At 43.6% G+C, this 27,098-nt stretch overlaps 2 protein-coding genes across 3 annotated transcripts; one reads left to right on the top strand and one right to left on the bottom strand.

The window, feature by feature from the left end:
• Positions 1-215: 215 nt before the first annotated feature.
• On the bottom strand, positions 216-8,901 carry LOC306941611 (uncharacterized protein). 2 transcript variants are annotated; one of them, XM_079527155.1, is made up of 9 exons: positions 8,705-8,901; positions 8,320-8,419; positions 7,190-7,311; positions 5,227-5,365; positions 3,324-3,445; positions 2,338-2,448; positions 2,036-2,142; positions 1,094-1,184; positions 216-601 (listed from the first exon to the last, which is right to left on the bottom strand). In XM_079527155.1, exons 2-9 carry the CDS (start codon positions 8,414-8,416, stop codon positions 482-484), a joined length of 909 nt encoding a protein of 302 aa, XP_079383281.1. In that variant the 5' UTR covers positions 8,417-8,419; positions 8,705-8,901; the 3' UTR covers positions 216-481. The 2 variants fall into 2 exon arrangements, with proteins under 2 accessions (XP_079383281.1, XP_079383280.1); XM_079527154.1 differs by lacking the exon at positions 8,705-8,901 and having other exon boundaries at positions 8,320-8,507.
• srp54 (signal recognition particle 54) lies at positions 8,595-27,098 on the top strand. The gene is made up of 18 exons (XM_079527153.1): positions 8,595-8,612; positions 9,767-9,857; positions 11,222-11,319; positions 12,520-12,617; positions 13,905-13,996; positions 14,360-14,444; positions 14,842-14,946; positions 16,363-16,429; positions 16,909-16,966; positions 17,079-17,229; positions 17,330-17,478; positions 17,610-17,710; positions 18,770-18,856; positions 19,295-19,368; positions 19,739-19,847; positions 21,020-21,190; positions 22,428-22,523; positions 25,961-27,098. The coding sequence occupies exons 4-18, from the start codon at positions 12,540-12,542 to the stop codon at positions 26,050-26,052; spliced, it is 1,515 nt and encodes a 504-aa protein (XP_079383279.1). The 5' UTR covers positions 8,595-8,612; positions 9,767-9,857; positions 11,222-11,319; positions 12,520-12,539; the 3' UTR covers positions 26,053-27,098.

The following is a 27,098-nucleotide window of genomic DNA, read 5'->3' as shown; positions in this document are numbered from 1 at the left end:
CCAGAACATATTTCCTTTGCAATTGGCCCTCATGTTGGCAATCCCTGGTCGTGGCCCTCACTTTGAAGACCTGTGCTTAGATGGATAGACTGTAGAGGTGAATGTCTGTCTGTCTGTCTGTCTGTCATAAGACTCTGTAGAGGTGGATGTCTGTCTGTCTGTCAGTCATAAGACTCTGTAGAGGTGGCTGTCTGTCTTTCTGTCTGTCATAAGACTCTGTAGAGGTGGATGTCTGTCTGTCAGTCATAAGACTCTGTAGAGGTGGATGTCTGTCTGTCAGTCATAAGACTCTGTAGAGGTGGATGTCTGTCTGTCTGTCTGTCAGTCATAAGACTCTGTAGAGGTGGATGTCTGTCTGTCTGTCTGTCATAAGACTCTGTAGAGGTGGATGTCTGTCTGTCTGTCATAAGACTCTGTAGAGGTGGATGTCTGTCAGTCTGTCATAAGACTCTGTAGAGGTGGCTGTCTGTCTGTCTGTCTGTCATAAGACTCTGTAGAGGTGGATGTCTCTCAGAGCGTCTCGGTCCGTGTCTGTTCCCAGGTAAACATCATAATCCAGTGGCAGTTCCTCCAGCCAGGAGCCTGCATCTATCCCTGCTCCCTGGAGGGAGGGAGAGAGACAGACAGACAGACGGAGAGACAGACGGAGAGACAGACGGAGAGACGGAGAGACAGACAGACAGACAGACAGAAGCATTAACACCAATCAGGGTTCCATTTCTAGACCAAAAAAAGAGGGAGGTGGGTTTGGGGAATTTGACCAATTAACCATTTACATAATTAATCATGTATATACTGTATTTACCTTGCTTATTGTAAGCCTCTCTGGATAAGAGCGTGTGCTAAAAACCTACATTGTAAATTGATACGATAAATGGGTGAAAAGAGACGATCTTTGAAATTTGAGAAATGTCACCCAAAACGGGGCTAATGTTTGTCAAACGTACTATACGTAGATCAAACATATCAGTCTACATTTACCAAAAATACTGTAAATGCATGTATTTGGGAGTCTGACCAGAAGCATGGATAAAACATGTCCCCAAAAAGTGCAATAATTAGTAGCTTCAGTAGTGTGCGCGTGCGTACGTACCTGTAGTTCAGACAGGGAGTGTTCCAGGCTGGGGACAGTCACCAGTAGAGCTCCTTTCTTACAGAAACTATTCCTAATGCTCTGCCATGCTCTGTAACATAGGAAACAATACCTGTTAATGTGTGTGTGCCTGTATGTATGTGTGTGTGCCTGTATGTATGTATGTGTGTGTGTGTGTGTGTGTACTGTGTGTGTGTGTGTGTGTGTGTACTGTGTGTGTGTGTGTACGTGCGTGCGCAGCCGCAGGGTTCAAAAATATAACTGTCTGGGAGCAAACAATTATTCTGGTGTGACCAAAATGGTCGCTTTGCCCTGCCAACACTCCTGGATCGACTCTGTGCAGTAACTGCAGTCCCATGTTTTCAGAAGGTAGCTTACGCATTTCTTTTTCCAGTTAATTTACCTTTAACTTTGTTCGAGTGGCTCAGCAGCAAATTGGAACTGTAAACACATGCAAAGGTGTCATACTTGTGTCTGGTTCAAACCTGCTGCCGTGCCAATCAAACATACCGGTAACTAGGTCAAACATCGAAACGTCATTCAAATGACATGTTCCATTCATAGACTGTAAAAAAAAAATAGGTTCCATTCCATCTTTTGAGTCAGTATTGTGTTAAATAAATGCATTGTAAATGTATTGACGCTGTCATCTATCTCATTGTGTTGTGTGTGTGTGTGAGAGTGAGTGTGTACGTGTCTGCGACGTCTGCGTACATGAGCGCACATGCGCGTGTGTGTGTGTGTCGTGTGAGTGCATGCGTGCGTGTGTGAGTGCATGCGTGTGTGTGAGTGCATGCGTGCGTGTGTGAGTGCATGCGTGTGTGTGTGAGTGCATGCGTGTGTGTGAGTGCATGCGTGCGTGTGTGAGTGCATGCGTGTGTGTGAGTGCATGCGTGTGTGTGAGTGCATGCGTGTGTGTGAGTGCGTGCGTGCCTGTCTTACAGTATTTGATCTCTTGGTTCCATGAAGAACTGAAACACGTTGTTCATGATGAGAACGTCCGACTCCTGGACCAGATGGAGCCGACAGGACACGTCTGCATGGACCACCTACAGTACATAACACAACTTACACTGTAAAGTACCTCAAAGATGTACTTAAGTACAGTACTTGAGCAACCACTTCACACCACGGATACTGTGATAGTAGACATCTACTACTACATACTGTAATTACTAGTAGTTCTGCACATGTCGAGTGCAGTAGTATGTATTGTAGACGAGAGGCGAGTTAGTGAGTCTTACCTGTATTCTGTCAGAGAGGCCGTATTTCTCCACAACCATGTTTTGCAGTCTGACAAACTCTTCATTCAGCTCCACCCCCACCAAGCGCAGCGCACTACTGTACAAGTAACCCTGAAATCATATACAATTATATTATATATACCACTGCGCTGCGGCTGAACACACATACAGTATAATGTACCACTGGAACTCAAATAATACTGAAACACACATATACCCAATAATGGTCTATCTGCAGTGTAGTCTCACATAACCAGACAACTATTCCACAATCTCCGAATGCTATATAGAGTCTGGAACTACTGTACACCTCCCAAAATCCGAGTAAGGAAGCTGGCATTTCAGTATCCTTTTCAGTAACTTTTTAATATTAATTTCTGCTAAGCGGCAAGCTATATGCTTAGATGATTTCTATTGATAATAGGATACATTTGTGAGACTGTAAAGATGAAACAGAACTGGGGAGTAGGCTTCACTTCCGCTTTATCGCTTACTCATCAATTGGCTTGTTTACCAAGTTCAGTTTGAGGTTCTCCCAGAGTAGAGGCACTCCTCCTTTTTCCTTATGAACGCTAACTAAGAGGGGGAGTTCACAAAGCTCCTCCTGGCCGGAGATAGGGCTGTTATACACTGCTATTACCACTGCAACATTCACAGCTGAATCATACAGACACACCTGAAACATAAAAACACGCGCCTTTCTGTCGTCTATTCTATTCTACTCACCCCATAGAGAACAGCTCCCAGTCTATCTACTCACCCCATAGAGAACAGCTCCCAGTCTATCTACTCACCCCATAGAGAACAGCTCCCAGTCTATCTACTCACCCAATAGAGAACAGCTCCCAGTCTATCCACTCACCCCATAGAGAACAGCTCCTATTCTACTCACCCCATAGAGAACAGCTCCTATTCTACTCACCCCATAGAGAACAGCTCCCAGTCTATCCACTCACCCCATAGAGAACAGCTCATATTCTACTCACCCCATAGAGAACAGCTCCCAGTCTAGAGCCTACATCCACCAGTAGCTTCCCCGTCAGGTCAGGGAGAACGTTGTGGAAGAGGAAGCGCAGCTCTGGGATGGAAAAGGAGTGAGAGATGAACTCTGCAGACAGACAGAAACACACCGTTAATACAACGTTAATAGTATAGTAGTTAACAATACATAGCATTTAACCACTTTATCCATTTATATGTTGGCTTTTCAAAAATAGCAGATCTTCAAACTCAAGAGATTTTGGATTGATTTTATATTATTTTACATAAATCTTCTCTTCTGGTGATCCTTGGCCGACACTGCATTTTCAGACTGGGGTCCGCGGCCAAATGCATATTAATTTGGGGTGCAGCAGGTGTCATTTTGTTACGCCCTGTATAGGCTACATTACACTGTAATCATGCAGCCCGCTCGGAGGAAAAACTACTTACGGTACATATTTCGGGTAATGTTATAAATGTTTTTTATTAACAAAATCAATAGCAGAAAATATTTTCCGGACTGGAAAAAAGTTTTTCTATGTAGAAAAACTTTTCTACAACAGAGGAGTGGTGCTGTGTGAACCACAGCTCAGACTGTAGTTTAAACTACGTACGTACCCAGGGGAGCGGTGCTGTGTGAACCACAGCTCAGACTGTAGTTTAAACTACGTACGTACCCAGGGGAGCGGTGCTGTGTGAACCACAGCTCAGACTGTAGTTTAAACTACGTACGTACCCAGGGGAGCGGTGCTGTGTGAACCACAGCTCAGACTGTAGTTTAAACTACGTACGTACCCAGGGGAGCGGTGCTGTGTGAACCACAGCTCAGACTGTAGTTTAAACTACGTACGTACCCAGGGGAGCGGTGCTGTGTGAACCACAGCTCAGACTGTAGTTTAAACTACGTACGTACCCAGGGGAGCGGTGCTGTGTGAACTACAGCTCAGACTGTAGTTTAAACTACGTACGTACCCAGGGGAGTGGTGCTGTGTGAACTACACTTCAGACTGTAGTTTAAACTACGTACGTACCCAGGGGAGCGGTGCTGTGTGAACCACAGCTCAGACTGTAGTTTAAACTACGTACGTACCCAGGGGAGCGGTGCTGTGTGAACCACAGCTCAGACTGTAGTTTAAACTACGTACGTACCCAGGGGAGCGGTGCTGTGTGAACTACAGCTCAGACTGTAGTTTAAACTACGTACGTACCCAGGGGAGTGGTGCTGTGTGAACTACACTTCAGACTGTAGTTTAAACTACGTACGTACCCAGGGGAGCGGTGCTGTGTGAACCACAGCTCAGACTGTAGTTTAAACTACGTACGTACCCAGGGGAGCGGTGCTGTGTGAACTACACTTCAGACAGTAGTTTAAACTACGTACGTACCCAGGGGAGCGGTGCTGTGTGAACTACAGCTCAGACATTGGTTTAAACTACGTACGTACCCAGGGGAGCGGTGCTGTGTGAACCACAGCTCAGACATTAGTTTAAACTACGTACGTACCCAGGGGAGCGGTGCTGTGTGAACCACAGCTCAGACATTGGTTTAAACTACGTACGTACCCAGGGGAGCGGTGCTGTGTGAACCACACTTCAGACAGTAGTTTAAACTACGTACGTACCCAGGGGAGCGGTGCTGTGTGAACCACACTTCAGACAGTATACGTACGTACCCAGGGGAGCGGTGCTGTGTGAACCACAGCTCAGACTGTAGTTTAAACTACGTACGTACCCAGGGGAGCGGTGCTGTGTGAACCACAGCTCAGACTGTAGTTTAAACTACGTACGTACCCAGGGGAGCGGTGCTGTGTGAACCACAGCTCAGACTGTAGTTTAAACTACGTACGTACCCAGGGGAGCGGTGCTGTGTGAACCACAGCTCAGACTGTAGTTTAAACTACGTACGTACCCAGGGGAGCGGTGCTGTGTGAACTACAGCTCAGACAGTAGTTTCTGCTCATCTTCCTCTCGTCACACAGTCTGTCCACCAACTCTTCATCGTACAGGAAGGAGTCCACGTGCACCGTAGGATGAGACTGCTGCCGAGTCTGACGTGCACAAACACAGCCATGCAACACGTCATCCGACCAAGTAACCCTTTGTACAAAAACAATCGCTTGATTTACTGATCTCTTTTTTAAATTGATTACTTTTGCACCCCTTATGTTATTCTCTTTAGATTTATAAGCATACAACATTTGTTCTCAAAGTGGAAAAATATTTTTGAGATGGTACATCCTCAGCCAAATACATATCATTACTTGAACTAAATGGTTTTCAAAATAGTGAAAAAGACACATACACGAAAATAGGGCCCTAAGTTTCTGAAGTGTTTGTACTCTGAACTGTTTACATTTCTGCCTAATAAAGCAATCAATCAATCAATCATTCAAACCACTGCCCTAAAAATATCCGGTACTAATCAGGACAAAAAACATACTCTCTGTATGGCTGTGGTTTCGCCCTATGACAGACACTGGTTAGTCTTATTCTCTGTATGGCTGTGGTCTCGCCCTATCACAGTCCCTGGTTAGTCTTACTCTGGCTGTATGGCTGTGGTCTCGCCCTATCACAGACCCTGGTTAGTCTTACTCTGGCTGTGATCTCGCCCTATGACAGACCCTGGTAAGTCTTACTCGCTGTATGGCGGTGGTCTCGCCCTATCACAGACCCTGGTTACTAGTCTTACTCGCTGTATGGCGGTGGTCTCGCCCTATCACAGACCCTGGTTAGTCTTACTCACTGTATGGCTGTGGTCTCGCCCTATCACAGACCCTGGTTAGTCTTACTCGCTGTATGGCGGTGGTCTCGCCCTATCACAGACCCTGGTTAGTCTTACTCTCTGTATGGCTGTGGTCTCGCCCTATCACAGACCCTGGTTAGTCTTACTCGCTGTATGGCTGTGGTCTCGCCCTATCACAGACCCTGGTTACTAGTCTTACTCACTGTATGGCTGTGGTCTCGCCCTATCACAGACCCTGGTTAGTCTTACTTGCTGTATGGCGGTGGTCTCGCCCTATCACAGACCCTGGTTACTAGTCTTACTCGCTGTATGGCTGTGGTCTCGCCCTATCACAGACCCTGGTTAGTAGTCTTACTCGCTGTATGGCGGTGGTCTCGCCCTATCACAGACCCTGGTTACTAGTCTTACTCGCTGTATGGCTGTGGTCTCGCCCTATCACAGACCCTGGTTAGTCTTATTCTCTGTATGGCGGTGGTCTCGCCCTATCACAGACCCTGGTTAGTCTTACTCGCTGTATGGCTGTGGTCTCGCCCTATCACAGACCCTGGTTACTAGTCTTACTCACTGTATGGCTGTGGTCTCGCCCTATCACAGACCCTGGTTACTAGTCTTACTCGCTGTATGGCTGTGGTCTCGCCCTATCACAGACCCTGGTTACTAGTCTTACTCGCTGTATGGCGGTGGTCTCGCCCTATCACAGACCCTGGTTAGTCTTACTCACTGTATGGCTGTGGTCTCGCCCTATCACAGACCCTGGTTACTAGTCTTACTCACTGTATGGCGGTGGTCTCGCCCTATCACAGACCCTGGTTACTAGTCTTACTCACTGTATGGCGGTGGTCTCGCCCTATCACAGACCCTGGTTACTAGTCTTACTCGCTGTATGGCGGTGGTCTCGCCCTATCACAGACCCTGGTTAGTCTTACTCGCTGTATGGCTGTGGTCTCGCCCTATCACAGACCCTGGTTAGTCTTACTCGCTGTATGGCTGTGGTCTCGCCCTATCAGAGACCCTGGTTACTAGTCTTACTCACTGTATGGCGGTGGTCTCGCCCTATCAGAGACCCTGGTTAGTCTTACTCTCTGTATGGCGGTGGTCTCGCCCTATCACAGACCCTGGTTAGTCTTACTCGCTGTATGGCGGTGGTCTCGCAGGGCAGCATGGCGTCCAGGGGCAGAGACCCCCTCAGGTCCTCCGAGATGCTCTGAAGAATCACTGTCTGGTTGTCAACGAGAACGTCATCCAACTCATCTGGAACGCATGCATGCACACACACACACACACACACACGGCACGCACACACAATTTACAAAATGTCATTCTACTTGAAGTAAACTATAGGGGGTTTTCATGACTCTGAATCCCTTGCAAGCATTTGTTTTGCACGAAAAACACTCCGGCTATAGGAATGTTTCTTTTTAACTAGCAGATCAATTGTAGATCGGCTATTTTTGTCATGTAGCTGATAGATAAAAGGTAAAGTGGTTCAACTGATTTTGCTGGGGACCCCCTGGAACCCCCTCAAGGACCCCTGGGGGTCCCCAGACCCTACTTTAAGAACCACTGCAGGCTCCCCTCTGTTTTTATTTTCATTTTTATTAAGAAATCTTTATATCAGTCAGTACATAGACATACAGTACAGTACAGTACAGTACAGTACAGTACAGTACAGTACAGTACAGTACAGTACAGTACAGTACAAAACAAAAAAACACAACTAAGTTACTAATAGGCAGCCTACAACAATACAACATCAGAGCCAGGGGGGGATTACTAACAGAAAACATAAGAGTTTGGTTTGGTTTATTTATTTAGCACATAGTACAACAAATAGACAATAACATATCAAAGAACAACAATACAATGCAAGGAAGGGAAGAAGCCAGCTGGCTTATTTGAAATCCTTTCCTGTATGGAAGAGGTCATTGATTTAAACAGATTAAAAGTTCATTAAGAACAATACAAAAGCCTACAAGTTGGCAGCTGTGCAATAAAGAGATAAAAACACAGACTGCACAAAAAAGGGAAATAATCAATACCACAACAAACACACAAAAGAAAATATAACACATCAAAGTAAATCATGTAAACTGTGAACACAAAGCAGTTATTGTAGTGTAGGCTAGTGCCTCCCTGTCACCAAGCCAGGGTGTAAACCCGATGTGTAGCAAGCAACGAGATGCCTTGTGAGCGTTGTAGATCTGCTATTTTAAAGCTAGGGTTGATGATGTGGTTTAAAAATGTAAAAACAAACCTTACCTGAGTTTTTCATCCAGTCCAAGAGTCTGGGCAGATCTTTAGGATCCACCCTGGACAGCAGCTGCTGGATCTCTGCTTTGGAGTCCCAAAAGTTCATTGTCTTGATAATAATAACAAACAACAATAACAATATTAATATGACAAGAAGGGAATCAATGAAAGTGTGTACAGCTTTGGACTGTTGTCCCCAGTGAGAGAACGTGGTGTTTCTTAAGGAGGAACGTGGTGTTTCTTAAGGAGGAGTCACGATCAAATTGACCACATTGGAACCGTTGAGTTGTTTTAAAACCTTGGTGAGCATACATTACAGACTAACTGTTTTTAGATCGTTTTGAAATGTGTCTTGGCTTTTTATTTGTAACCCTAATGTAATTCACATGTATACCTTTTGTTTTTATTTTCCTGATCTTCTGATGTATTGCGATGTTTTTTCAACGACACTGAACATGAGTTTAATTACTCAGTGTAATTTCGAGAATAAAATAAAACTTGAATGAACGAATTCAAATTAAATCTAGCAGTTTAAGGAGTGTGGTATCACTCCATTTGCGAGTGTTCAAATAAATATCCCTCCGGTGTTCAACCAATGATGAGATCATTATGATCAATAATAATATAATATTTCAGTCCACCTTTAAAAGACCGTGTGAAGTAAACACAACTCACTCCCGGAAGTACAAGGCGGCCACTTCCGAGTTCGTTTCTATAATGTCTCAAATTAATTTTACATTATATCATTTATGTATATAAATTGAAAAGTGTTTTGTTATTTTTATTTATAGCATATATCATTTGTACTTTTTTATTTTATTTATTTAAATCTGTGAAACTCCGGAAACCGGAAGTAGGCCTACACTAAGAATATGCCATATTAGTGTACTTTTTTGGGCTTGTTTAAAAAAAAATTGGTGGCTTGTTTTGAATATCAAACAAGCCAACATTTCTTTGATTTATATAATACTATAAATACCCATAGGTTTGGTATGAATCACATTACAGAATCGGTCTGGTGTCTCAACTATGTGTGGAATAGTATAATAAATGACAAAAACATTCATAATTATAGACATACATAGAATGTATAATGATAAATGCATCAAATATTTAGTTATTAGTGTTATATGGCGATATTATTGGGCTTGTTTTGGCATGTTTTTCGAGGGAGGATTTGGCTTATTTCTCTCGCCAAGAGTTGGCTTGATTCAAACACATAAAGAAATGCACAATGTATGGCAGTGCTCTGTTTGTCTGTTTTTGTTTTGTTATGTATGGTATGTTGTTGACATTGACATTATTGGCATTATTGACATTATTTTGACATGTATGAACTAAGGGATTGTTTTAAATATATGTTGGGAAAAAAGAGTTGGCTTGTTTTTGGAGGTGGGTTGGCTTATTTCTCTCACAAGAGTTGGCAACACTGTAATATGACTATGTCCGGTTGTAGGTTGGTGTGTTTGATGACGATCACTTTGTGTTGAGAGAGCTGTGAAGATCAGCGTTAAAACAGACTGACACCACTCTGAGAGATTCTACTGGTAAATATAACTATACATCATAACATCCACGATGCTGTTAGATCTAAATGTGTCTGAACCAACCTCCTCCTAGCTGCTGGCGACAGACCCGAGGCGAGCTCCGAACCGAACTGTTAACACACAGTTAGCATCGATGCTAACCTGATTCGTTACACCGCGTTTGGCGACCCGTCGAAACCTGCTGCTGTTGTTGTTGTGGTGTCTGCGGCTTGTTTAGTTTGGATTTGAGAATAATAATAACAAATGTTGGACCTCACCTGGGATTTATTTGATAAACGTAAACATAACAATTCTAATAAATTTAATAATTTGGTATCTATCTGATCGTCTCGTTCGTTCGTCAGCAGAACAGAAAAATCAGTCCAAGGTCACATAATTGCATAGGTAACCGGTTTGTGTGTGGAGTCTCGGCGTCAGCTGTTTGAGCTAAGACACGTATTTTGTCAACAACCTCCTTTTACTACTTTTACTAACACGATTGACCGTTCTGTTTTACATATCTGGTTATAGATTCATGCTACAAAGGTAAGGTGTTATTATTCAGTTATGGATATTAAGATTGCATGTCATATTAGAAGTAAGTATATTAGAAGTAAAACATGTTAAAACAATGTGATCTTTGTCTGCGTCAATGCGTTTCTGATCGTTTACCGAATTACTACAGTAACCCTGTCTGTCGAAACTGGTATTCTGCCTCTCAATACCGGTATGTCTGACTCCAGACAGACAGACATACCGGTATCGACTGTCTGTCTGGAGTCAGACTGATCTCTCTGTCGGTCCATTACTTGAGACTTTGATTGATTGATTGATTGAAAATTTTATTAACAGTTTGCAGAATTACAGTACATTTCAAGCACAAACTCAATACAAAGGCTGGACGACCCAATTAAGCATTACACTTGTTTACAACAGGGTCCACCATGTTCAATTCATCAAAACATTTAGAGACGTACAAATAGACACTTCTATATAGACAAAGAACAGTACAGGAATTCATCATAATGGAGGTAAAAAAGGGAAAAGAAACATATACAGTGAGGGGAAAAAGGGGGGGGCGGTGGGGGGGGATTCAGCTTTTACGGGGGCCAGTTTCGAATTGCAGCCATCCGTAGGTGCCCTTTGAGAGCGGTTTTGAAGGAGTCAAGGGATTCGCATGTCTTAATGACTGTTGGTAGGGCGTTCCACATTTTGGTGGCATAGGAGCGAAAAGAATTTAGTCCCTTGTTTGTGCCGAATCTGGGTTGAACATGATTCGTTGCACTCCCTCTGGTGTTGTGGGTGTGGACTTGAGATCTGCTCTCTGTCTGTATGTCCAGGCTGATCTTCTGTCTGATCTTATATCTGTCTGTCTGTATGTCCAGGCTTATCTTCTGTCTGGAGAACATCTGGGGAAGGTTCCCCCCTCATCTCCAAGGACAGACGCAGTAGGACTTGCATCTTCACGCCTGATCTAGTACCGGTAAGTTGATGTCACTGTGACCGACTAAAGATGGGGTCCAAAGGGATTCAAGGGAAGCACGCACATCTCAAAAAATTCTACAGGTATGTACAAGATATGTACAATGAGAAAGGAGGGTTGTCCGCACACTGTGTAGTTGCTCCCCGGAAACTTTATTAAATCAACAGTGATCGACTAGTCATGGTTCATCACTCAAAAGTCAAAACCCACCTCTTCAAGATAGCTTTCCCCAACTGAGGTCTGGTTAAGATGTCCCCCCCCTCCCTTTCTTTTCTTCCTTTTATGTTTATTTTATTCGTTTTGCTTTTTTGTTTTGTTTTTGAATAAAGTTTAATCCTAGTGTTTTTGTATAGCGCTTTGGGTACTTAGAAAATAGCTATATAAATTTGAGCTATTATTATTATTATGACCTTGTGTTATGGACGTCAACTATTCATAGTCCAGCTTTCGGTGAAGAGGTGACCACCGTCCGAAACGGTGGTTAGTATATACAGAGTCACCTCTTCACCCAAAACTGGACTATGAATAGGCCTTAAGCCTTAATTTGCAACACTAGATTTTATTTCCCTGCTTGAGTTGAATCAATCTAGACTAGCCCTGGTCCAGTGTGTTAGCGAGTTCTCACTAACTAAATCTAGAGTTGCAACACCCTCCATTGACAGCCCATTCATCCTAAATAGAAAAGTCTGATCTGCTTGTATTAAACAACATTAAACTCACCAACATTTCAGCTGTAGGGCAAGCTTGAATTATCCTCTTTCAATCTGCAAAGCGTTTGTTTCATTACAAAAATCCACCGTAGTCATGTTATGAGCTACTGTCAAGAAAGTGTTGGAGTTTTTGGCACATAAAAAAAAGCATAATCGAATAAGCCAAAGTAGCCCTTTCTACAGCTTGTAGAATAGGCTGCTTTTGCTTATTTTAAGATTAGAGCATGGTCGAACTATAGCATTATTTGCAGCAACATCTTCCATAAAACCCTAATCTTCTCAGATATTTCATGTAAAAGCAAAAACCTCAGTGCGATTTCTTCACCTGATTGTCAGGAACAATATCACTAAAACATAATTTAATAATCTACATATTGTGTTAATTGTTTAAGAAACAACGCTAGTAGTGTGTAGTGTGGGGGCACAATGTTTCAGTCGTGATATTTAATTTTTGCTTTAATCCATGCGTCTGTCTGGTCTGGTCTTGCAGGCGGGAGACGCGCGGTCACCATGGTGCTCGCCGACTTGGGGAGGAAGATCACCTCGGCGCTGAGGTCCCTCAGCAACGCCACCATCATCAATGAGGAGGTACAGTCATTTTCTTTTTCCTTTATTTACCCAGGGTAGTAGCTGAGCACAAGTGCTCATTTTCAGCAATGCCCTGCACATAGAAACACACAGACAGACACACATTAAAACCTGGGAGCTCACCAGTACAACCACAGACTTGGCCACTAAGCAGCTCCACTGGAGCAGTTGGGGGTTCAGTGCCTTGCTCAAGGGCACTTCAGCGGTGTTGGGTGAGTGATGACCAATCAGCCGATTTGTCCTGCCTGTCCGGGGAATCGAACCAGCGACCTTTCGGCAACAAGGGCGCTCCTCTAACTCTTAGGCCACCGCTGCCCCAAATAATGGATTTATACAATATAACGTCAGGTTTCAGATAATGTTTTTATCCCATACTAGACCTGTACGTGCCCGCCGCAGTCGGCCACCGGCCTACTTGGGAACGATGCAACTTGGGAACCTAATGATATACGTTGTCATAGCACCCGTGTTTACTGTCAGCCGGTGTCCCACATGGAGATCTGTGTATGTGCCTGTGTGTGAAGACTGCAAACTGAAAAGGGTACATGGCAATCAATTCGGCCCACTGGCAGAGCCTGATTGGTTGAGCCTCAATTGGGGGACCCCTTTTGGGTTTTCTTGTTGCTAGCTATGTATGTACAGTACATAGCGACATGTATTTTTTGTAATCTTTGAATAAATATTTGTACGTTTCTCAGCAAACTTAGGTCAGGATTTAGAAGGTGTTTGTAGAATCGGGCCCAGTCCTATACACCATAGACCCCATAGGTAGTACATCTTCCTTTCCTACTGACAGTTAGGGCAGTTAGGCTGACATTTTAGGTGACGATTAATGGTCATACAAATAATATCTTTTTAGAACTTTCACCAAAGACAGAAGTGCCTTGGAATCTTTTTCTTTGCAAGTCTGTATTTTACACCTTTTGGGAATTAAGCAGTACAACTTGGAGGGAAAAAAACCTTTTTTGTCCACAAATAATTTCTTGTTTGACCTTTTATTTCAGGCTTTGTAAACAAATCTGCAACAAACAGGACTTGTAGCATTTGTAGCTTGTAGAGTATTTGTAGCATTTTTTGGCCGCCCTATGGGTGTAATATATCAGCTAACACCGTCAGAACCTTCCCTAAAACAGCCGGGATCACGTTCCAAGCGTCCCAGACTCTTCTCCTTTCTGGCTCCCAAAATGTGTTAAATGTATGGCTCAGACCATGATGTGAATGTTGTCCTGTGTCCAGGTGTTAAATGTATGGCTCAGACCGTGATGTGAATTGTTGTCCTGTGTCCAGGTGTTGAACTCCATGTTGAAGGAGGTCTGTGCTGCTCTGTTAGAGGCCGACGTCAACATTAAACTTGTCAAACAGCTGCGAGAGAATGTCAAGTAAGTACTACTGGCCGTACTGCTCTACTTAGACTTATGTTATACAATAACTGTGTTACACTGCACTATACCATGTAAACAATACTGTACAACTCACATGTACTATACAGTATTACTATGTACTAGTATGTACTAAGTAAAACCAGCAGTAATAGTACTAGGCCCGGGTGGAATAGAAAACCAACACTGGAGTTCATTGAGGAGTCGGACCAGGGTTAAATGTGAATTATCCTTTTTTTTCAGTAGCTAGCAGGTGTAATGTAGTTTATGGTCGGTCATAGTGTGTGTTGTTCTTGAAGGTCACGGTGTGTGTGTGTGTGTGTGTGTGTGTGTGTGTGTGTGTGTGTGTGTGTGTTCTTGAAGGGCTGCCATTGACCTGGAGGAGATGGCCTCTGGTCTCAACAAGAGAAGGATGATCCAACATGCTGTCTTCAAAGAACTGGTGAAGGTGTGTCAACTATAATATTCTGTATATTTAACCGTTACTGTATTACATATATGCTACTGCTGCATTCTTACTATACTACTAAAGGTTATTATAATACTACTGGTACTACTACTACATATGATATTATGCTACTATAGAGCGTATGTGCATGCTTAAAGTGAGTGGCAAAGAGAGTTTAACATCGTTTGTCATCAGATATAGGATATAGGATTCTTCTGTTTGGATACAGTATGTGCTGTCAAGGCCAGAAAATAGTTTTTTGCCACTCAGTTGGCTTTCCCGCATAACTTCTGGGTATGATAATGATGACACGCTTATACCCTCTATACTATACTTTGCTAACATGTTGTTGTCAGAAGGTAACTGTGTGTGTATTTGCGTACGTGTGTGTGTGTAGCTGGTTGATCCAGGTGTCAAGGCTTGGACTCCAACCAAGGGGAAGAACAATGTCATCATGTTTGTTGGTCTGCAGGGCAGTGGAAAAACGACCACCTGTTCTAAGGTACACACACACACACACACACACACACACACACACACACACACACGCATGGTTACAACCACCACCTCTAAGGTACAGACACACGCACATTGTTCTCACAACAAGCCCAGTCCAGACCAATGATTCACAGCATGATGGAACCATTGCAGACGGCATGCCGTCTCATTGATTCACAGCATGATGGAACCATTGCAGACGGCATGCCGTCTCATTGCAGACGGCATGCCGTCTCATTGCAGACGGCATGCCGTCTCATTGCAGACGGCATGCCGTCTCATTGCAGACGGCATGCCGTCTCATTGCGTCGTAAGTGAGCAAGCAAAACGTTGCAGAAGCTGTCAAACGTTTAACCAGCACATACCACCACTCTCTCTGACTCACTCGCCCATACATAAACAACCAAACAGTGGCAGAGAGGGTGGAGTAGACATAAGATCTGCTTATCACCTTTTGGCAGAATTATCATGTTTATATAACGGAGCTACTCCAACCAAATTACCAAAAAAAAATGACCGGTCGTATCGTGGAGAAACCTGCAGTATGTTCTCTCTCTTTCTCTCTCGCTCTCACACACATTCTCACCACACGCACACAGGCGCTGTGTGTTTGTGTCTAAATGGTAAAATGGTAAATGGTGCATTTATATAGCGTCTTTATCCAAGGCGCTTTACATAGATTGTGCATTACATTCATACACCGATGCCGGCGGAAACCATGCAAGGAACCAACCTGAACATCAGGAGCAATTAGGGGTTCAGAGTCTTGCTCAAGGACACTTCGACACTAACTCGGCGGGAGCCCAGGTTCGAACTGGGAACCTTCAGATTCAGATTCAGATTCAGATTCAGATACCTTTATTTGCCATTGTGTAAAACACATAGGAATTTGCTTTGACATTTAGCGTGTGTGCATAAATTTTTCCTTTTTTCACATGTAACACAAAAACAACAACAACACAAATACAACACCGTGCAGGAAGTATAAATATAAAGTGCAGAGTTGATGGAACAAAAAGTCCAAAAATGTCCGGTGACACTCCCTAGGGGGCAGGGGTGGGAGGGAAACCAGAGTCATTTAGCAGCCTGGCGGCTGAGGGGAAAAAGCTCAGTCTGTGGCGGACTTTGCGGTTCCCATCTGGCCACCGCCGCCCCTGAGACACAAACGCACACACAGCTTAAGTCTTTTTTTTTTTTACCGCATGAAGGCTATCCGACGAGATGGAGGAAAGTGCCATATAATCGGTAAACTATCTCTGCTCATGCTCCTCCTTCTAGCTTTAGGATGTTGTTATCAAGTTGCAATTAGTTCTGTCGCTAATCGTTGGTTGCTCTGGACTGGGCTTAAGCGTGAACATGTGTTGACATAAGACAGTGAACAGATGACATCACAGTGACATCATGTGTGTTGTGTCTATAGCTGGCGTACTACTACCAAAGAAAAGGATGGAAGACCTGCTTGATCTGTGCCGACACGTTCAGAGCTGGTACGTCTGCCTGTCTGTCTGCCTGTCTGTCTGTCTGTCTGTCTGTCTGTCTGTCTGTCTGTCTGTCTGTCTGTCTGTCTGTCTGTCTGTCTGTCTGTCTGTCTGTCTGTCTGTCTGTCTGTCTGTCTGTCTGTCTGTCTGTCTGTCTGTCTGTCTGTCTGTCTGTCTGTCTGTCTGCCTGCCTGCCTGCCTGTCTGTCTGCCTGCCTGTCTGCCTGCCTGCCTGTCTGTCTGCCTGTCTGTCTGCCTGCCTGCCTGCCTGCCTGCCTGCCTGCCTGCCTGCCTGCCTGCCTGTCTGTCTGCCTGTCTGTCTGTCTGTCTGTCTGCCTGTCTGCCTGCCTGCCTGCCTGTCTGTCTGTCTGTCTGCCTGCCTGCCTGCCTGTCTGTCTGTCTGCCTGTCTGTCTGCCTGGCTCTGTCTGTGTGACATTTCATTTTTTAATGTATCTTAATCTTTAATAAATCTTTCTTTCTTTTTTTAGGTGCCTTTGATCAGTTGAAACAGAATGCAACAAAAGCCAGAATCCCTTTCTATGGAAGGTAACATGCACACACACACACACACACACAGACACAGTGGTCATTGTTTTCTATGTATGATCGTAATAGATCTAGTGGTAATTTAGTTACTGTATGTGTCTCATCTCTCCAGCTACACAGAGATGGATCCAGTGGTCATTGCCGCGGAGGGAGTAGAAAAGTTCAAAACGGAGAACTTTGAGATCATCATCGTTGACACCAGTGGACGACACAAACAAGAAGATTCTCTGTTTGAAGAGATGTTGCAAGTTTCCAACGCTGTGGTCAGTATTATGTATTGTAAATCATAGAATAATTGTGCAGCACTAAAAGAATATAATTGTAGTGCAGAGGATTGACAGCGTGTGTGTGTTGTGTTTTCAGCAACCAGACAACATAGTGTATGTGATGGACGCGTCTATTGGCCAGGCCTGTGAGTCTCAGGCTAAAGCTTTTAAAGACAAAGTGGACATTGCCTCGGTCATCGTTACTAAACTGGACGGACACGCCAAAGGAGGAGGAGCCCTCAGTGCGTAAGTACTCACTACACACATAGTACTCAGATCATCACACCATAGTACTCTGTGTAAAGGTATTATATTTAGTAGCAGTCAGTGTAAAGGTAATCTCTCGAGTACTAACATTGTATTCGGTGTCTCTCCAGTGTTGCTGCAACCAAGAGTCCAATCATCTTCATCGGAACGGGAGAACACATCGATGACTTTGAGCCATTTAAAACACAACCCTTCATCAGCAAACTGCTGGGTAATTAATGTCTGAAAATGAAACACATGACTTTTAATAGTAAACACAACCTAACCACTCTTAAACCCTTTACTATGTACTTCATTGAATGGGATCCCTGCCACTGTCCTCTACACCCAATCTACAAGATGCTGTGACACATTGTGAGCTTGTAGATCTACAAGATGCTGTGACACATTGTGAGCTTGTAGATCTACAAGATGCTGTGACACATTGTGAGCTTGTAGATCTACAAGATGCTGTGACACATTGTGAGCTTGTAGATCTACAAGATGCTGTGACACATTGTGAGCTTGTAGATCTACAAGATGCTGTGACACACTGTGAGCTTGTAGATCTACAAGATGCTGTGACACATTGTGAGCTTGTAGATCTACAAGATGCTGTGACACATTGTGAGCTTGTAGATCTACAAGATGCTGTGACACATTGTGAGCTTGTAGATCTACAAGATGCTGTGACACATTGTGAGCTTGTAGATCTACAAGATGCTGTGACACATTGTGAGCTTGTAGATCTACAAGATGCTGTGACACATTGTGAGCTTGTAGATCTACAAGATGCTGTGACACATTGTGAGCTTGTAGATCTACAAGATGCTGTGACACATTGTGAGCTTGTAGATCTACAAGATGCTGTGCCACATTGTGAGCTTGTAGATTGCCTATTTTCACAGAATGGTTGCCAATCATGACATGCCCAGAATAGCTACCTACACGTGAACTCAACCCTTGGCTAACCTCTATTCATATGATCAAATGAACACATTATGAAAATGTAGTTTTGAAAGGGAGTTTCTGTAGTAAATGTAATGGATGGGTTCATAACATCAAAGCTGAGTACAACAAATTATAATACAGAGTTGAGTGTTTAATCAGACTAATCCAATGTAGTTGATTTATTAGAATATCTGCGATTCGTTGATGTACAAGAAAAAACTAAATCCTGCTTCTCGATTAATTTATTAACCCACATGAGAAATATTAAGTTAAGACGGTTACTGCTTCTTGAATGTCGTTTTTTTTGCCCTGCCCTCATGAATACTGGTTTTGGTTTTAGGAATGGGAGACATCGAAGGTCTGATCGACAAAGTTAACGAACTCAAACTGGACGACAACGAGGAACTCATCGACAAACTGAAACATGGTGAGAAACCTGTCTGTCTGCCTGTCTGTCTGCCTGTCTGTCTGTGTGTCTGCCTGTCCGCCTGTCTGTCCGCCTGTCTGTCTGTCCGCCTGAATGTCTGCCTGTCAGTCTGTCCGCCTGTCTGTCTGTGTGTCTGCCTGTCCGCCTGTCTGTCTGCCTGTCAGTTGAATGCGACACAGTATTAACCCATTTTGGGCGGGAACCCCTTTTGGTGTTAGCATTATGTTATGCTTTAGCTATTGAAAAATAGCAGATCTACAAGCTCTACAAACTCACCGAGTGGCGCACTACGAGCTTGTAGGTCTGCTATTTTTGAAAAATCGAAGAACGACTGACATAGAAACATAGATTTTTCAGAAAACTGTCAGGATGTAGAAGACATTTTTAGAATCTGATCTCAGGTCAAAATGGGTTAATGTGTGTGTTGTTGCGTTGCAGGCCAGTTCACTCTGCGGGACATGTATGAGCAGTTTCAGAACATCATGAAGATGGGACCATTTGGACAGATTATGGTAAAACACTGTACTAATACATTTTGTATATAAATAAATAATGCATATGCATAGAGAGAGACAGAGAGCTCAATTTGACCTCTAGACACAGTGTCATGTCACTGTATCTGCAGGTACAGTACAGTACAGTAACTTATTAGTTACTGTACTGTTTTTAAGAAAAAAAAGAGGGCTGCATTTTTCAGATATTACAGATTAATATTTGAATTCCTTATACATTGACCATGGACTGGAAGAGGAGATCCTACTTTTCCCACTTTTTGTGAAGCTTATCCTCTTATAGTCTGAGTATGAGTGTATGTAGGCTGTAGGGAATGATTCCAGGGTTCGGCAGTGTGTTCTAATGTGTGTGTGTGTGGTGTTCTTGTAGGGAATGATTCCAGGGTTTGGCAGTGACTTCATGAGTAAAGGAAATGAACAGGAGAGCATGGCCAGACTGAAGAAACTCATGACCATCATGGACAGTATGAATGACCAAGGTACGCATGCACTAGTGTGAACACACACACACACACACACACACACACACACACACATGATTTACGATAACTCGGATGGCGCTGAGTCGACTGAAGGTGGAGCGACTCGCTCGCCTAATAGTGCAGGGGCCAACACTGATGTTTTCATGAATTTGTACCACCTAAGGTGACCATAAAATGTTTATATTTGTATTCCTAGTTTATATTTTGATATGAGAAGTCTTCCAATTCAGTTTAATTCAGTCCAGCTTAAAGGAGAATTCCATGCTAGAAGGCTTTTTTACCTTTCTTTGTAGTCGTTACGTCCCCACCAAAGAAGTCCAGGTGTATTTTTGTGCAAAAACTCCTTATTGGCTATTTCCCCTACCATAAGCCCTAAATGAATTGCATTGAATTGAATGGGGCTATGGGGTGTTGTGCTAATTCGCTTATTTCCATCGAAATAAGTAGTAAAGTGTGCCGCTTAGGATATTATTTACATTATGAAGAGAGGATATATACAAAATAATAATAATTTTGAGCGATGGAAATAAGCGAATTAGCACAACACCCCATAGCCCCATTCAATTCCCATTCAATGCAATTAATTTAGGGCTTATGGTAGGGGAAATAGCCAATAAGGAGATTTTGCACAAAATAACACCTGGACCTCTTTGGTGGGGACGTAACAACTACAAAGAAAGGTAAGAAAGCCTTTTAGTATGGAATTCTCCTTTAATGCCAGTTATATGTGACCATACTATTGACAACCTATATAAGAAATACCCATTTCAAGCATTAGTTTTGCACGAAAAAACACTCCTTGGGCTAAAAACGGTGACATTTGGCACATTTGGGCAAGCGGCTATGGCCAAATTTAGGCCATATATATCGAGAGAGTGCGTACTATATATACATGAATAAATACATGTCTGATGGACGGGAAAGGAATTGGTTGGAATAACGTGTTCCTTCCACGCGCTACGTCCTACCGCTTCTTATCACCTGTCAGGTGAAGGAAGCATGAGCTCAGTTTGGGGCTCTCCCCAGGTTGGCAGAGGATTACAGTTTAGGCAATTGGCACCGGGTGAAAAAATGGGTTACAAAATCGTGAGCTAAAAATTGTGAATAAAAATAAAAATACACGTGTGCACATAAAAGCATCTTGTGTTCTCTGTGTGTTGTGTTGTCAGAGTTGGATAACAAGGACGGCTCCAAGTTGTTCAGTAAAGGACCCAACAGGATCGCCAGGGTGGCGCGGGGGGCCGGGGTGGCCACGCGGGACGTCCAGGAGCTGCTCACCCAGTACACCAAGTTCGCCCAGATGGTCAAGAAGATGGGAGGCATCAAAGGACTCTTCAAAGGTTCACGTTCCTCCTTTACGTTCAAATCACAGCCGGTGGGGTTTTGTGTGTCGGTCGAAAGTATTATGAGTCGTTGTGCAAGTACATGTTAACCAATTATATGTAAGGGATAATATATCGGATATTATCACGCTTATTACATGGCTACCTAACCTAAATTAATAAATTGACCCAAAACACAACAAAAAAAAGTATTCCTTAAGTAAGTGTCGCGCTGTCTGCGTCTGCCCAGCTGCAGGGCTGGAGCACTGTCGGAAAACAAGGAAGTGAGTTGATCAAATAGAATCCATTTCGGCTGCTTCGTCTATTTCTTGCTCAAATGTTTTCAAAAACATTTTTGAGAGCAATGTTTAGCTGCAAATTCCATTGTGTGTGTGCGTTTACATGGCTGTCATGTTGAAAACTGCAGTAAGTCAGCGGGGCGCAGCCGGTGCTCCGAGGGTTTGATTAGGCATCGTTAACAGACCGCTGAATTCAGCCATTGACCAATCAGAATCAAGCATTCAAACCAAGCCATGTAATAAAAATGGTTAACGTAACGTATGTATAACATGTGCGTGCACGCTCGCATACATGTGGGCCGGGGTCTCAGCTTTCTCAGATGTTAGCACCTAGTGGGGGGGGGGGGGGGCTCCAAGGAAAACAGGTGGTTGGGAACCACTGCATTAACACAGGGGTTCTCAACCCGTGGGTCGCGACCCCTCGGGGGGTCGCCAAATTATTGTAGGGGGTCCCCAAATTATTTAAAAAAAAAAAAAAACATTTTTAAATTTTATTTTCACGATTTTTCAAAAATAGCAGACCTACAAGCTCATAGCGCGCCACTCGGTGGCGCGCTATGAGCTTGTAGGTCTGCTATTTTTCAATAGCTAAATTATAACAATGCTTAAAACACCAAAAGGGGTTCCCGCCCAAAATCGTTTAAGGTTATTGTAGCAGTCAATTTATATTGGGGGTCGGGAGGGGGCGGGGCGGGGCGGGGGTCCCGAGACGTTGCCAAAGCATTTCCGGGGGTCCCCGGCCAAAAACGTTGAGAACCCCTGCATTAACACACATTATGCAGACGTTAGGCCATTTTGCTGAGCACTTTTACCTTTGGTATTTTTGATGAAAATACTAGTGTTTCTACACATTGTGGTATAGCAAAAAGTCAAAACAATATGAGTAGTACTTCCACCACAGGCTGGGTTTAGCCCGTGCTCTTGCCATGCTGACGTTGTGTGTTGTGTACTTTCAGGTGGAGATATGTCGAAGAACGTGAACCCATCTCAGATGGCCAAGCTGAACCAGCAGATGGCCAAGATGATGGACCCCAGAGTCCTGCATCACATGGGTAACAATCTTTCTTATTCTTTTTACTAGGGCTGCAGCTATGGATTATTTCTCTTCTAATCTAGTGTGCTTTTTGTGAACAGCACCTAGAGTTTTAGCAGCTACAGTTTTTGCCTTTTAACACATTTTGGGCGGGAACCCCTTTTGGTGTTTTAAATATTATGTTATAATTTAGCTATTGAAAAATAGCAGATCTACAAGCTCATAGCGAGCTTGTAGGTCTGCTATTTTTGAAAAATCGTGAAAATATTTATTTCAGAAAACTGGAGGATTTAGAAGATTTTTTTTAAATTGAGGTCAGGCCTAAATGGGTTAAGAGGCTGAAATATTGCACGAAGGTGAAGTGTGTGAGTGTGATGGTCTGTGTGTTCACACGATATGCCTAAAAGGGAGCAGTGCGGACTGCAGGGCAGTGCAATAGTGTTGGTCAATCGCAGATAACGGGTTCGGCTACAGGGATCGCTGTGTTGTGGACGAGGATTTGACCTCAGTCGTCACTCAGGACGCAGACATGCATGTGATTTGACCTCAGTCGTCACTCAGGACGCAGACATGCGTGTGATTTGACCTCAGTCGTCACTCAGGACGCAGACATGCGTGTGATTTGACCTCAGTCGTCACTCAGGACGCAGACATGCGTGTGATTTGACCTCAGTCGTCACTCAGGACGCAGACATGCGTGCGATTTGACCTCAGTCGTCACTCAGGACGCAGACATGCGTGTGATTTGACCTCAGTCGTCACTCAGGACGCAGACATGCGTGTGATTTGACCTCAGTCGTCACTCAGAACGCAGACATGCGTGTGATTTGACCTCAGTCGTCACTCAGGACGCAGACATGCGTGTGATTTTCACCCTCAGTGCAGTTTGTGTAGAAACACAAGATCGACATTAGCTGAGATCTGTTCCTTTTGACAAGCCATCCCGTCGTATGGATGAGGCCTTACATCAGACTGCACTATCATTGTTTATGTTTTGTGTTGCATAACGGGTAGCCGAGTCCTGCCTTGTTTTTACTACATAAATATGGACTTTGTACTCAGTATGGGCAGTCTGAAGCCCGAGGTTCCTGCAGGGACACAGAGGACATCTTTATGACTTTAGATTTTGCCATATCAATAGTTGTGATCATCACCATGTAATGGGTTTAGTAGCCTACTGGCACTGATCGCTGTTCAAGGTGGGTGACGGGCCTTGGGAATTGGAAGGTTCCCGGTTTGACCCTGGTGTCCTCCTGAGTTACTGTGGAAGTGTCAAGACACTGAACCCCTAACTGTTCTCGATGAGCAGGCTGGTGCCTTGCGTGGTTTCAGTGTGTGAATGTGAATGCAACGCACATTGTAAAGAGCTGTTTGGATAAATAAAATGCACCATTTGGCACCCACTGGCCTAGCGGTACAACAAGCGCATGCCTCATATAGGCTCTGGCCTGCGTCACATGTTCGAGTCCCGTTCATGACGACCTTTGCGGCATTTCTCTCCCTGTCTCTCCCTCCCTCTTTCCTGTCTATCTTCACTTGTAACTATCACTGAAGGCAGAAAAGCCCAAAACAAATCTTTAAAAAGAAAAACAAATGCACCATTTACCATCTAATATTTTTTCATAAACCTACATTTACAGTTTACTTTAGTCTGTTGTTCTCGCTGTGAAGTGGGGAATGACTCTTGGTGTATTGTCTGGCTGATCAGGTCATCTGGTCATTTACTACGTATGTCGGCCAGTTAGAAAGTGAAGCATGGATTGGCGCACACAGTTCACAGTGACGACGTTAAACATCAAGGAAGCACTGTTTTCTCTGGTATTGATGAGTCATTGAGTGCAAATCTAAATAGAATGTAGAGCAACTGACTGTATAAACCTGTTATGTGGTGTTCCCAACCCAACAGCCTATCACACTGTGTTCCTTCATAAACAGGGATGAAAGTGTGACGTTTTCTCTTAGTCACACTTTCATCCCTGTTGAAACACAATGCTGATTGATTGAATCATTGGATGTCATTGTAAACTGTGTGTGTGTGTGTGTGTGTGTGTGTGTGTGTGTGTGTGTGTGTGTGTGTGTGTGTGTGTGTGTGTGTGTGTGTGTGTGTGTGTGTGTGTGTGTGTGTGTGTGTGTGTGTGTGTGTGTGTGTGTGTGTGTGTGTGTGTGTGTGTCAGAGAGAGTGTGACATTATAAAGCAAGGTCCCTTTAGGGCAGTAGGGCAATATGTTATTACCCCCCCCATAAAACATGTCTGGCAAGCATGTCACGTTATGGCCACGTGTTGTGAAAATAAGATTGACAGATTTAGCACAAGTAACCTTTTGAATACAGGCATTTAACTTGTAACGGTACTTTTACATTGTGGTATTGCTACTTTTACTTAATCCATTGAGACCTGGAACGCATCCATGTCACGTTAGCGTTTAACCATATTAACCATTAACCCATTTTGGGGCGGGAACCCGTTTTGGTGTTTTAAACATTGTTATAATTTAGCTATTGAAAAATAGCAGATCTACAAGCTCATAGCGCGCCACCGAGTGGCGCGCTATGAACTTGTAGGTCTGCTATTTTTGAAAAATCGTTAAAATGTGCCTCAAATCTTTCCGAAAATTGTCATGATTTCGAAAACTTTTTTTTTAAAATTTCGACGTCAGGCCTGAATGGGTTAAAGGGGCACTATGTCACTTATTTTATGAATGCAATTTTATTTTGTCTATCCGTATAGAAGCCCATGTCAATACAACATAACTTTGTCTCCCTGCTCTTCTATTGAGACATTTAGATCGTGTCAAAGGTCATCTCACCTAGACACAGGATCTGACACGAGTTTTGACCTGATGATCAAGATTCAATTTATCCCCAGAGCAAGCAGCTCAATAGTTAGCTCAATAGTAAAAACATGTAAGCACTTTCACAGGAAATCTGGGGTAGAAAAGGAAAAAAATAATGCAGCTTTAATTCACTTTCAAACATTTTTCCATTATTTTTTTTTATAGGTTTATTTTCTGGGTTACGGGAAAAAGTACTTATTTTCTAGCCTGGCTAATAAGCCAGACCGAATCAGCCATTGGCACAAAACAAAATTGCCTGCCGGTGGATTACGGTCTGGAGAGGCTCAATTGTACGCCCATTTCCTACACCAGAGAACTGGTGTGGCCAATCGGGACACGGTATGCAATATGGGCGGGCTTTGGTACAGTGACGTTCAATGCTTGAGACCTTTGACTGACAGTAGCTCTGACCAATTGCGTCAAAGAGAAAATGTTTGAACCCGCCCCCCGGGAAACAAGATCCATACACAGCATCTCCAGACTCAAATACCACACGACAGTGTGATTTGAGTCTGGCTTATTAGCCAGGCTACTTCTTTTCACCAATGACATAAAATTCTGTCTGTGTTTAATTTATGTCTGTGTTTGTGGTTTGTGTGTGTGTGTGTGTGTGTGCACGCAGGTGGCATGGCCGGTCTCCAGTCAATGATGAGACAGTTCCAGCAAGGAGCCGCTGGCAACATGAAGGGCATGATGGGATTCAACAACATGTGATCACGCCCAGCGGTCATGTGACCATGTGGGGGGGGGGGGGGGGGGGGTGGGGGGTACGACGAGGGGGTTTGGGCCAGGTTACTGCCACGTTAAACTTTGTTCTCATCAGTCGGTCGGTTGAATTTGTCGTCTCTTCCTTTTCCAGGGGTTCTCAAACCATTTTATTTCAAGGACCCCCCTGTTTGGTTATCATTAGTGCCACACGGACCCCCCCATAACTCTGAGGCCCCTTTCTTGGTTCCGTTCTTTTTTTCCCCTGCGTAATTTTGAACTAAATTAATTGGTTCAGATCAGATTCCTAAAGGTTGGTTTGGAACTGGAACCAAACAACAATAATAATACTTCTTCTTGCCCTGAAGTGGGAACCCAAAAGATGCAAAAAAAATAAAAAAAATAAAAATAAAGAACGGAACCGGTTGTAGAACCAACGTTATTTTGGTGGAAAAAGGGGCCTGAAGAGTGTACAAATGGAACCATATGAATCCGTAACTAAGGGTCCATTTGGTTCAATGGTTCAATGTTGTACACACTCAGAGTTACAGGGCCATCCATTTGGTTTCTAACTAATCTAGCCAAGAACCTGCCCTGGAACCCTCTCTAAGCACCCCTGGGGGTCCCCTCTCGAAGCACCCCTGGGGGTCCCCTCTCGGACCCCTCTTTGAGAACCATGGTTCTTTTCTACTGTTCAGAGAAAGGGGGGTAAAAACTAACCCTGGGACTTTAAATAAAAACCAGTAAAACTCTCTGATATTTTCAGCTTAAAACTGGTGGAGATATGTTGATGATGATGATGATCGCCATGATAATAAAAGTCTTTAATTTGTATTTTGTGTATAAGATTATAAAAAAACAGGTTTATTTACCTGTACAGTTAACTGTACTAGTTGTTTCGAGGAGGCTGGGAGGGATAATACAACATAATAATTAGTTTGTGACAATATTTTTGTCATGTTCTAATAAAGATTTGTATTGCAACATTTTAATATGCCTTGTGTGCTTTGTTTTTATTGTAAAAAAACAACATTAAACTTCTTCTGTTAAGACTT

This window comes from Electrona antarctica, assembly GCF_951216825.1.
Source record: "Electrona antarctica genome assembly, chromosome: 18".
In the NCBI taxonomy this organism is placed as follows: Eukaryota; Metazoa; Chordata; class Actinopteri; order Myctophiformes; family Myctophidae; genus Electrona; species Electrona antarctica.
This window is presented reverse-complemented; position numbering and strand designations above follow the sequence as displayed.